This window comes from Diabrotica undecimpunctata, chromosome 1 (assembly GCF_040954645.1).
Source record: "Diabrotica undecimpunctata isolate CICGRU chromosome 1, icDiaUnde3, whole genome shotgun sequence".
NCBI lineage: Eukaryota > Metazoa > Arthropoda > Insecta > Coleoptera > Chrysomelidae > Diabrotica > Diabrotica undecimpunctata.
Genome location: NC_092803.1, coordinates 11,285,681 through 11,297,945, shown reverse-complemented (window position 1 = coordinate 11,297,945; position 12,265 = coordinate 11,285,681). Strand labels below are relative to the sequence as shown.

Below are 12,265 nucleotides of genomic sequence, written 5' to 3'. Positions count from 1 at the left end.
AACATTTACAAAACAGTTAAAAAAATCTTTAGTTTATGTATGAAGTGTTATTTCGACTTAATTCTCTCATGCATTGAGTTCACTCCAGTGGGCAGATTTTTTTAACTCCAAAAAATATATTTTAATTCTATGAAACTTGTGCAAAATGCATGAAATCCCTTTCAGTGGACTCTAATCAAATAACTACTACCGCCATCTACAATATTTATTTTGAAAGTCAAACTCACTGAAAATATCACCTTGAACTCATAGCCACTAGAGTGCACATCATGCAATATGTAACTTAGAATTCCACTCTTGTGGTATGTGGTATGTTTTAGAGGGGTAGTAGGTTTCTTGTTCACATATTTTTTGTTATTTTCTTGTCAAATATTTATTATTTATTTAGGGATTTTCGAAGGCATTTTTTATGTACTTTCCTATATTATTTTAGTAGAAATAAATAAATTTAATTTATTGAAATATTACTTCTTCAATGGGAAATTTTATTCTATTTCAGAAAGTACTTTTTACCGATGAAGACGACAATAGGGATGAAACACCATTACGTTTACCAGAAAATGAAGAATTTATAGGTATTGACAATGATGACATTATTTATGTTTTACCAGAAAGTTCAGATTTGGAATCTGATTACAATGACGAAGAGACGTATTCAGTGAAAGAATTACAATCAGAAAACAGTGAAGATGACATTCCATTAGCTCAGCGTAATGTTGTTTCATCAAAACATAAAAATCAAGAGAAAAACCAAAAAAGGCTGATTTTTGACAAAGGCTGACAATTAGAAACATTGTTTCTAATTGTGCTGGAATAGAACCTCAGAATAAAACAAAACGCTGGTTTAAACTACTAAGACTACTATAGAAGTGAACAGACCATTTTCTTTTCAGTTTTCTAACAAAAACATGGGAGGAGTAGACCTGATGGACCAGTTGTTGGCCACGTATCCTCTAAGGAGAAGAAACAAATGCTGGTACATAAGAGTTTTTATGCATTTTGTGGATGGTCTGTTGTAAATGCATGGATTTTGTACAAGAAAAACGGAAATCCAAAAAAAGATCTGCTTGAATTTAAAGCAAGTATTGCCAGAGCATTAATAAATTTGGGAACGCAGAAAGAAAATAAAAGAGTTAGACCTTCGTCTGGTACACCACCTCCCATTTTGAAGAAGAAGAAACCGAAGCATCACGCACCCCTGAAATTATACTAAGTAATTGGGGGCACTGGACACAACTAATTGATATTCCAAATGTTCGAAGATGTCACTCTAAAGCTTGCAAAAGAAAAACAAAATACATCTGGAAAAGGTGCAACGAGCTGCTGTGTTCATCGTGCTTTGAACTTTTCAAACCAGTAACTGACGCTTTCGCGATTCCGCAAGTGCATAGTGACCACAAGAGTGGACGGACTATTTTTTAGGTTTTAAGAAAAACATTTCATGTTTTAAACTGACTCTACTATTTTGTAATGTTATTTTTTAATATTTCGCAATAAAATAATTTTTCTAAGAAAAAATTTCCTATTCCCTATTATACATGAGAGGGTTAAAATTAAATGAAAATGTCGCTGATTATAGATTTAACTACAAATGGGAACATACTGAACCCTTACTCGAAAATAAAGACTACGCAAGTAAAAACAATTTATACAATAAAATACATTTACTTACATATAATACAATGCAGCATTGAATAAAATCATCAAATAGTATTGTCCCGTGACCATGTCTGTCAAACTTCCTAAGAAGAATATTAATTAAACTATCAGAGAGTCGATAACCGAATGACACAAGTGCTGTTTTCAATTCTTCTTTATCTATGTTGCCTGAGTTGTCCCTATCGAAAGATCTGAAGCAGTTTTGCCAGTCTGTGACGTACTTCCAAAGAGCTCCGAAATCCTCGAAACTGACCTGGCCTCTATTATTTCTATCGAACATACCTAAAATATAATAAATAGGTTATCAACTTTTTGGGGCCCTTTTGAATGTAGTATATTCATCATAAAAATTTATAAAACAATAATTATTGTTTTTGTTATATTACTGAAGATGATATACAGTGATGAGTGTCTTACCACCCGGCATAATAGCGGAAAGGATAGAAGACAGATTAAGTTGTGAGATAGTATGAGATAAAGCTAGATCTTGACGTGGCTATTTCACTTCAGTCATAATTATACGGATGACCTCGAAAATATTTTATTTTAATAATTTCTGATGTTAGAATAAATGATTGAATAAATTAAGATATATTATAGTAAAAAACATTAATTATTAGCGACTTTAAATTATTAATTTTTAAGTTTATTTAATAATAAAAATAACTTAACTGAAATATTTAATTAAACTAAAGGTAGGTATGTTCTATCCTAAAACAATTGTGTGTGGAATTGGAGTAATAGTTAGAGACGTGGTCTAGTGACAAGAAGATTGGAGGTTCAATTCACACCAAGGATAAAATTTTTGTTTTAGTCAATCAAAAAATAATAGAAAATATGATACATATTAGGTAAAAAGTTTTCAAAAAACTCATTATTTACAATTTATTCTTATTCCAATGTTAAAAAATAGAAATACAAAATAATTCAATTTCAGTTTTACAGTCTTCAGTTGTGATTGCAAAATAATCCGTTTAAGACTGTTTAATGCCAAATCCATCACTAAATTCTCAGTGTTAATATTAATTCCTCTGTACAGGTAATGATTTTCAAAACAATTAACAACATTGTAATGGATGCGCGCGAACAGCTGCCTGCTTTACAGCTAACCAAATCATCAAGCCATCGAAAATAATAACATACCGAGAAGTGTTTTTGCACGGTAAACAGAAACTTTTTATTGAAAAAACAATTCGTGAAAATGGTTTTAACGGTCGAGGAAAAAGTGCAAATTGTTGTCTGGCATGTGAATGGATTATCAGACGACATGATTAGACAACAATTTGTAAATATGTTTCCAAATAGGCCGGCTCCAGCACGATCAACAATTCAGTCTATTATACGTAATTTTTTTACTTATGGATTCGTGTTCACTCCAAGAGGAGTTCGTAGACGAAGGGAGGTAAATCCAGATTTGGAAATAAGGGACACTTTGATTTGTGCAAGTATTGAGCAAAATCCTACCCAATCAACATCTCGTCTCGGAGAACAATATGGAATTTCAAGATTTAAAGTAGGTAAAATTTTGAAAAAACATGGATACCGTCCCTATAAACTTCATAAATCTAACGAACAATTCCCTGGGGATCAATATAGACGTTTAGAATTTTGTCAAACTGCAATGGAAATGTCACATCAAGATGAACATTTTTTAGAGAACGTTTTGTTCACCGATGAATGTACGTTTTCATTGCAGGGCCGTCACAATTCAATGAATGCTCGGTATTGGTCTCAAGGAAATCCTCGTCAGATTTATGTCGCTCGTACCCAGCGTCCTCGAAAAGTAAATGTTTGGGGAGGCATAATAGGGAATCATGTCATTGGTCCATTTTTTATAGACGGTATGTTGACTGGGCGGAAATACTTTGAACTTCTGCCAAATCAAATTGTCCCAGCCCTTCGTAATTTACCAATACCTTTCGATTCCATATGGTTTCAACACGATGGTTGTCACGCACATAATTCTCGCATTGTCAGTGAATATCTCAGTGCGACTTTTCCTAATCGATTGATTAGTGGTCACGGAGATATTTTTTGGCCTGCAAGATCACCTGATCTTGCACCTTGTGATTTTTTTATGTGGGGATATATCAAGTCCACGCTATATGGAATTGAAGACGATAGGCCTAATTCTCTCCAAGAATTAAGAGAAAAGATCTCTGATTCAATGAGAGGCATTAGTCCAGAAACATTAACTAATGTTAGACGAAACTTTTATAATAGATTGGGTTATTGTTCTGCTGCTAATGGAGGCTTATTCGAACATTTATTGTAAATACATTTCATTAGAATAATTTTTTTTTTATTTTTATAGAATTTCTACCTATTTAAATATTTTTGGAAGTACATTTATTTAGAACGTTCTTTTATGTTTGAAGAATTATTACTTTATTTTCGAAAGTACGACATTGTTTTTTCAATAAGATTTTCATGTTTTACTATAAACACTTCTAATAAAATCTGAAATAAATGTCTAGTGATTTAAAGCAAAACGATATAATGTCTGCATAATTTCAAATTTTTAAAAAAGTAAAACCTTCATGTGGGATTTGAACCCTGAGCGCCTTCATGAAAACATCGTGACTTGAACTCTGATCCATCAAACTTTTATATTTCTTCAGTGACAGTTTGGGATATTGTTCTGCTGCTAATGAAGGCTTATTTGAACATATTGTAAATACGTTTATTTACAATTTTTTTTTATTTTTGTAGAATTTTTACTTATTTAAACATTCTTTAAACGTTCTTTTAATTTTGAAGAATTTTTACTTTATTTTAGAAAGTAAGGCGATACTTTTTTTTTCAATAAGATATTTGTGTTTAACTTTAAACACTTCTAATACTAGTAACGACTGACATAAATGTTTAACGATTCAAAGCAAAACGATCTCTGCATAATTTCAAATTATTAAAAAAAAAAAAAAAGAAAACCACATGTGGGTTTTGAACTCTAATCGTCTGCGACGTCTTTGTCGAATTCTTACCACTAATCCACGAAGGATAGTGATTATTCCGTGACAAGAGTGTATGAAACTCCTCACATCATAATAGAAATTATTCTTGGTTAATAATTTAAAACTTTTTAAATTACTATTAATTAAATTATTTTATTCACATTTTTGCTTTATTGTTGTCACACATACGTTACACATAATAATTATGACCGAGGTGATTTACCTCGAGGCTAACGTCTAAAGGTGTGAGACTATCGATTTATAATGTTAATTATAGGTTTCTACCGATTATTTCCCACCTCTACTACTTTCATCTCTTTTTATTTCACAACGTATTATATTTTCTATGTTTTGCGTTATTTTGCCGGTTCTTAAGGCACTCATCACTGTATAATGATATTACGGGTTTTTATGAAAAAACAAATAACAAATAGATAATGATATGCCCTGCATTATACATATTCTCAAAGAGGATTCAAATAATACTCTTATCAGGATAGTATTTAAATCCTTGATATTCTACAACTATTTTTGCCTGCACTCCGTTATATCATCAGTGGTGATCTAGCCTTACAGTTTAGATTTTATTATTTAACTACATAACAAATACAAATACTGTTTGTAACAAGTAAAAAAAAAATATATAGTATATCAAAAAGAGATATAAAACGTAACTTAAATATATCACAAACAAGAACACATATTAAAAAGAATAAGATTTATGGCAAAGTTACGGTAAGCAGTTCAGTGGATGTTCTGCGAGGAGTCATATATTCTTCTGGGCAGTAAAAATAATGTTTCAGAAGATATTTTTTTATAATTTTTTCGAAACTATTACAGGTTAGCTGTTTAATACTTTTTGGTAAAATATTATAATAGTTATTATTAAGGCAATTTTTATCTGAAAGTCGAAATCTACAGCGATTTGTTCGTAGGTAGTCATAGTTTCGCATATTGTGAACGTGGAATTTGACTGCTTTATTAAATGGGCACGTTTTCTGTAAATTTCAGTTAGAACTTGAAATATCAACAGAGTAGGTAGCGGCATAATTTTGAATTTGATAAAGAAAGGTCGGCCGCGTTCTAGATAACTAACCCGTGCTAAAATCCCGATAGCTTTCTTTTGCATTTTTTTAGCAACTCTTTTTTCAGAGTTACCAGCTGATGTCCGTTTCTCCGTCCGGCTCGCGGAGATAAGAATACGGCCGGGGTCAGAAAGCCCTGCCTGTCGTAAGAGGCGACTAATGGGTAGGAATCGGGAGATGGAGAGCCGTCGTTTGAGGTGTCGGGTTGGTAGAAACGCACACGGTCGCTTCGGCGACACGGTCACCGGTCTATATTCCTAGTATCCGAGACGAGACTCTCGTGGGACCACTCTACTCTCATTCCAAAAGAGCCTGGTGAGGTTAAACGAGCTGGGCCCGTACATACCTCTCCTGGCCTTGTGTCAGGCGTGGTGTGGGTGCCCCGGCACGTACCCACCGGGAGATTCAAGAGTGGTAGAGGAGAGATCCTCGGCGGCGACCTGTCTACGTGCGAGGTGGAAATTCCTCCGCCTGCCGAGCCTATTCCGCCCGGGGGGTATAACGGGTAGATGAGGTAATCGCAACACAGGTACTACGGGGAAGGTGGAGCCCCACGAAACGTTTATTTTTGCATACGTGGCGTGGCACCTTCACTTTGGTGTCGGACTCGTAGGGGCAGAGGTTTCGTGAACGGTCGTATGCCGAAAGGCCAGGAAGACCAGGGTCCTGCCAATTTATTTTGGAGGGCACAAAGCATAGCTATGATGTCCGTTTGAAGAGGTTTACTCTCCGGACGCTGGTACTCACGTGAGGCATAGTTATGTGTTGCCTGAAGTTAAATCTAATAAAGTATTAAACATCACTCACTTTTAAACAACAACATGTACATTCTTTGGTAACTTCAATTTTTTGTAAAGGGTTGTACCCTAATATTTTGGTGGCTCAGGCATGTTAACCTGCTTTTTAACCTGATGATGGAATTATTATTCCGAAAACGTTTGTTTTTTTATGTAGCCCTTTTAAGGGTTTTTAAATATATCTACATACAAAGATTTAAACCTCTTATTGACTTTCTATCCCGTTTTGTGTACACAAATCCCATGTCCTTAATTAGTCTATGCAGTGTAGTTCTAGAAAAAATAGGTAGATCGTCTTTATGAGAATGTAATGTTGGGGGTGTATTCTTACGAAAAAAATCATGTACTAATCGACGAATGCTACTCTTTGTTCCTCATCGTAAGTTTTATCAAGTGATAATGAAGTTAGCTTCTACTGCCACTGTTTGTATTATTTTTGAAAGTGGACCATATCCTTAATTTACAAGATAATTCACCATAGAACAAGATTCACTTTAAATGTTGGATATTCTAACATTCTTTACCAAAAAAAGTTATTACGCATATCGATTATAAAATTGCTTATTACTTTTCGAAAATGACTATCACTCACAAAAAACAATGAAAATATTGTTTGACTACAATGCTATTGACTGTAACGGGTTAGTTTTAATTTAACATTTTTAGGCCCAAGGATTGCATTGCCGTATGTTCGTGTAATGTAAAGTCAAGGAGGGACAGACTATAGATGGTAATCTAAAGGAAAAGCAGCACAAACCAGATAAGAGGATAAGTCAGGATCAGGAACGGTTCTTTGGGAACATACACAATTATGTCCCATCGCATTCGATACAATTCGATCGAGATGAAGACACCATCTTCTCGATCGAATTCCCTTACCCCTACTATACTACAAGAATATTCAGATAAGTTATTCCTAGGGACGCTACAAGAAATCCTTACAGTGCCTTCTCCAAGGCTATGGAATATCTTCCTAATCCTTCAGAATCCCCAAAACTTCCTAGCATTAAAGAAGACACAGAAACCCAATGACAACCCTCAAGGAAAGCCATAAAAAACTTGTCGGCTACACCAAGAAAAAAATTTCCGTCAACCAGTCAACAACATTCCAACAGCCTCAAAAACCAAATATTTGCCATCAACCTTCCAACAAACCATCTACTATAATATTTGTGATATTATTAGTCAGGACAGTTTCTTTCAAATGAGAAAGAAACTTTAAATTTCAATACAAACATTTGTATAGCATGTAAAGACCTCCTCCAATAGAGAAAGATCTCCTCCAAGAGAGGAGAAGTTCCAACCAAATATCCTCCTCCTGGGGAGAAGGATATTTGGTTGGAACAACGCCATCACAAATTTATGATCTGACGCTATATTGTACGACGTGACGTTAGGACTCTTACTTCGAGAATTTTATTTGATATTATGTATTTATTTGTTGTTATACAGCTCATTGTTGAATTTTTAACTTTGTATATTCTTCCAGGAGTATTTGGGATCTCCGTTTATTATTTCATTTTATCTTTTAAAAATTCTACTTCTCCAACCATTTTTAAAGTGAACTTTATATGAAATATATTCCTGTTTACTACTAACTACAAAAATGTATGAGTCACCATATTGTAATCAATTGCTACAATAAAAAACATTTGTGCATCAATTGCTGTGACCTTCAGATAAAATTATTATTTTATATTATATTGTACTATTTAATAAAAAGAAACCTATGCTGATTTGCGGCTTGATCTTTGGGTACATTGAATTACTCAAGTGTCATGTTAGTACTCCTAAGCCCGGATAAAGAAGGATATTAATTGGTCAGAATAACACGCTATTCAAGGTAAATGGAAAACACACTCACACTACCAGAAACCAGTCTTATAACAGGATATATTTGTCGACAACATAATCGAGAAAACAGACTATGATATGGAAAAAGAAAAATACTCTACTCATCGCATTTAATAAGATAAAAAACACTAATATACTCGGTTCACTATTCCCAGTCCGAACTGTCTAGTGAATTTAGTAATTATTTTTTTGCGAAGTTAGTTACTTTTTGACAGACTAAAAGTGGCTGGAAATTACTATACAACCAAGCATACATACTCATAGCCAATATTAATAGTAAACAAACTAAATAGTAAATAAAATAGAACTTTGCTAATTACCGACAATCAATATTTATTTATCTGCACCATATAATAAATAGTTATGTTAAATTATAACAACTAAAATATATTTTTTAAATTTATACTACACAAAATTTGATGGGTTTAGTATACACTTCCACTATTTAGAATAATTCTTCTTTTTTTTAAAGAAAGAAGTCTGCAATAGTAGCATACTTGAGCTATTAATACTGAGAAGTAGGAATTGTTGTGTTGTAGGTTTCCGACAATGAATCTGTCAAAATGTGCCTGAGCTAAGCGAATGGAGTTTATAACTAAACAATAACAAAATCGATATAAACATTTTACAAAAGACAATGAAGAAAAGAAATTCATGTTGAAAGTAACCATTATACCTAAAAATTCACAATGAAGTGGAAAAACACGAAAGTGCAAAGGTTCAAGACTAGTACACACAAATTGACCGAAATTGTACACAAGAATGTAAGTATATACCTTCGCGAATTTTAGCCTTAGTAAAAACTGAATGCAAAAGTGAAAAAAGCTGATATATTACCAATCTGTACCTGTAGACACGTATTTACGAACATTAATTCCTCATAAGGAAATATCCGAAAAATGATCCTCAAATATGTTTATGTTCGTATAGGCAAAGATATAGTGCAAAACTTTGGCCAACAAGATGAATAATATAACTAACGAAAACAAGAGAGCCAAGAAACTTTTATGCTGATGACTGGAAGTCTCTTCAGGACATTCAGTTTTATACATTTGTTATTGAATATGAAGAAGTAAAGGAAGATTGAATGACTTTTATCAGCATTTTTTAACATCAATATACATACCATAATCGCAGTTATGTATATTGATTTTGAAAGTTGCTGTATCTTTTGATGTTTGTGAAGTTTTTCATAAAAAAAATATTGAATTTAAAAATTAAAAAATTCTATTTCTCATTACTTACCGAAATAATACAATCCCGTTCTAATACATATACGAGGGGGTTTCAATATATATCAAGGAATTTTAAAATGCTTACAAAGTGGTGATATGATTTGTGAGAAAGCTCGTGTTTTTCATCGCCAGATTATAAACTCCAATATCGAGTTTATTGCAAAAAGGGTATGGTTAGACAAATTTAAAAAACACCACGGAATAAGACGTTTAAAAATGGCCGGTGAAAAACTATCCAATGATGAATTCGCTATCGGATCATTCCAACTAGAGTTACAGAAAGTTATAACAAAAACAAACCTTAGCTAGAACCAGCTAGAACCATAAACTTCAACTGCTTGTTGTCGGAGAATCAAAAAACCCACGGGCATTTAAATCAACTGTTTGTTATCGTGTATAAAAAAAATTTTGGGTTACGAAAGACTTGATTCTTGAGTGGTTTAAAATGGAATTTGTTCCCGAGGTCCATCGTCATCTTTTTTATCTTAATTCGCCCCCTAGGGCACCTTTATTGTTAGATAATTGTCCTGGGCACCTGGCAGATGCCCTGCATTAAAATTAAATCTAAAACTGTCCTTATGTATTATTTCTTTACCCGGTTTTGAGTACTAAAAACTAAATTTATTAAGAATTGACTCATTTTGCTCTGATAAACAACACGTGGAGTGCAAATTGTAGATGTAATTTATCAATTTATCTGCTTTGCAAGTTGTAAAGTTGTAGAAAGCGCAGGGGTAAAAATTTGAATTTAGTATCACCAATTAGGAAATCTTAGGATTATTAATGTTTTTATTATTGATTTTATAAGATTAGATCTCCAGATATTTAAAAACGATATTATACACAAATTTTGTTTCAGAATTACAATATTTTTTATGGTTGTAGACTTTAACTTAATAATGAAATTAAAAAATTAAAGTTATAGTCATAGGGGCGGTTCTTAAGGAATGGAATTTTGTGCAAAAGCGACTAGCTTCAGAGCTGATAAAAAGTTGACAAATGACTAAAAACCAAACAATATTTAAAATTTTTTAATTATATATTTTTTATTATATCAGAAATTGACGCTCTTAGGGAGAGCGCCCACCAAACTGGCATGGCAAGTGGCAAGTAGCGCACGTCTAGCATGTTACTTAAAGTGTAACCAATGCAAACGAATGATTTAACGCACACCAAATTGACAGTGGCGTCATGCAGTTTGCTACGCCACATCATAGATTTTTTCTACTTTTTGCCATATGCTACTTGCATTTTGCATGTGTGTTTGTTGAAAAATTTAAACATGGAAGACAGTCCAGAATTTAATATTCGTTTTGTCTCATTAATTGAGAAATTTTCAGGTATCTATGACAACACAAGTCCGGATTTTTTTAATTCTTTAAATACATTAAAGACTGATTGTTTGAATACTAATCAAAACTTAATTGTAATCAAATATTTAATTAAAATCAAATACGTCACATTTTGAGTTATGTTGACTAATTTATTTTATTCAATTTTATTATTTTACGTTTTAATTTAAAATAAACCATGATTAGATAAACTCTTTCTGATGTTAATTTCATGTTTTTATTTACAAATCAATAATAATAATAATAAGCAATTTTGCTGCAATAAACAACTGCTACAAGCAATGGTTGCCATTGTTAAACAGACAATCACCAATAAATGTCACATTGTTGCAATACATGTTTACAGGAAGTCATCTATTTATATGTGAAAATAATCAGATTTGACATTATCAGCTGTTATCAGCAATAGCTTCATGTGATATATTGTTTAATTTGGATTCAAAATTTAAACCACAATTAAAGAGACAAGTTATAAAGTTCACAGATCAGTATCAATATTACTTATAACTCATAACCTTTAACAACTAAATCATTAACTATCTTTAATGGCATTTTTAGTGTAAAATGATAGAAAAGCTGCTAAAACCTTGTTAGGTACATATTTACCTAACACCAGAAACCAGAAACTTAATACTTATGGAATAAATCGTCAAAGTTGACTAATATGATCATTTTATTAAATAGCATTTTTGTTTGGTGTCTTAATAATTTACATACTCACATTGCTGGTGGCAACGTACTTACTAGAAAGCTTTAAAAGTTCTTTAACTTACCAATCATCAACCTGACAGTTTCTGGATTAAAGGGACTCCAGGTTCCGTTAGAAAGGGCGGATCCAAGTTCGTCGGCATTAATGAATCCACTTCTATCTCTATCAACCCTGCAAAGTACAAATTCTGTGTAAAATAAGTAATACAGAATCACTTAATTTACTAACCTTTGAAAGACATCCCAAAGGAATTGTCTATTAGGCATCTGAGAGGCAAATTGGCTCATTGTGCACTGAAGTTTTTATAAAATTGAAATTTTTGAGGTTACGCGGCTAGTTTTATTTACTTGATTGCACAATTCGAAAAAAATCTGGAAGAGTTATTTTTAGATTTTAATACAACAGATTCCAAAAGGTAAACAGTCTACCCAAATTACCTGTAATATTATGTACTGTTTATGCACTGATATTTTTTATTATAGTTAGTCACAGTCACTGTCACTAACGTCACTAACCTAACTGTCACTTTCTAAGTAAAGTAAACGTTATTACCAAAGAATATAGATTACGCTCGTACGGCCACGTCATACGAATAAATTAATTAATCATAATGTTGCACC

The 12,265-nt window shown here is 32.7% G+C and overlaps 1 protein-coding gene and 1 long non-coding RNA gene across 2 annotated transcripts in view; one reads left to right on the top strand and one right to left on the bottom strand.

Annotated features, from left to right (window-relative positions):
- The window catches only part of LOC140444645 (uncharacterized), an 18,948-nt gene extending 17,818 nt beyond the window's left edge, over positions 1-1,130 (top strand). The window contains exon 2 of the long non-coding RNA XR_011951321.1: positions 500-1,130. This is a non-coding gene — a long non-coding RNA (uncharacterized lncRNA). The remainder of the gene's footprint in view (positions 1-499) is intronic.
- Positions 1-12,265, bottom strand: part of Alg-2 (Apoptosis-linked gene-2) — an 18,510-nt gene extending 6,245 nt beyond the window's left edge. The window contains exons 1-4 of the mRNA XM_072536405.1: positions 12,083-12,265; positions 11,874-12,016; positions 11,710-11,816; positions 1,673-1,941 (exon numbers count right to left, since the gene is read on the bottom strand). Coding sequence (XP_072392506.1) covers positions 1,673-1,941; positions 11,710-11,816; positions 11,874-11,932 — 435 coding nt within the window. The 5' untranslated portion in view covers positions 11,933-12,016; positions 12,083-12,265. The remainder of the gene's footprint in view (positions 1-1,672; positions 1,942-11,709; positions 11,817-11,873; positions 12,017-12,082) is intronic.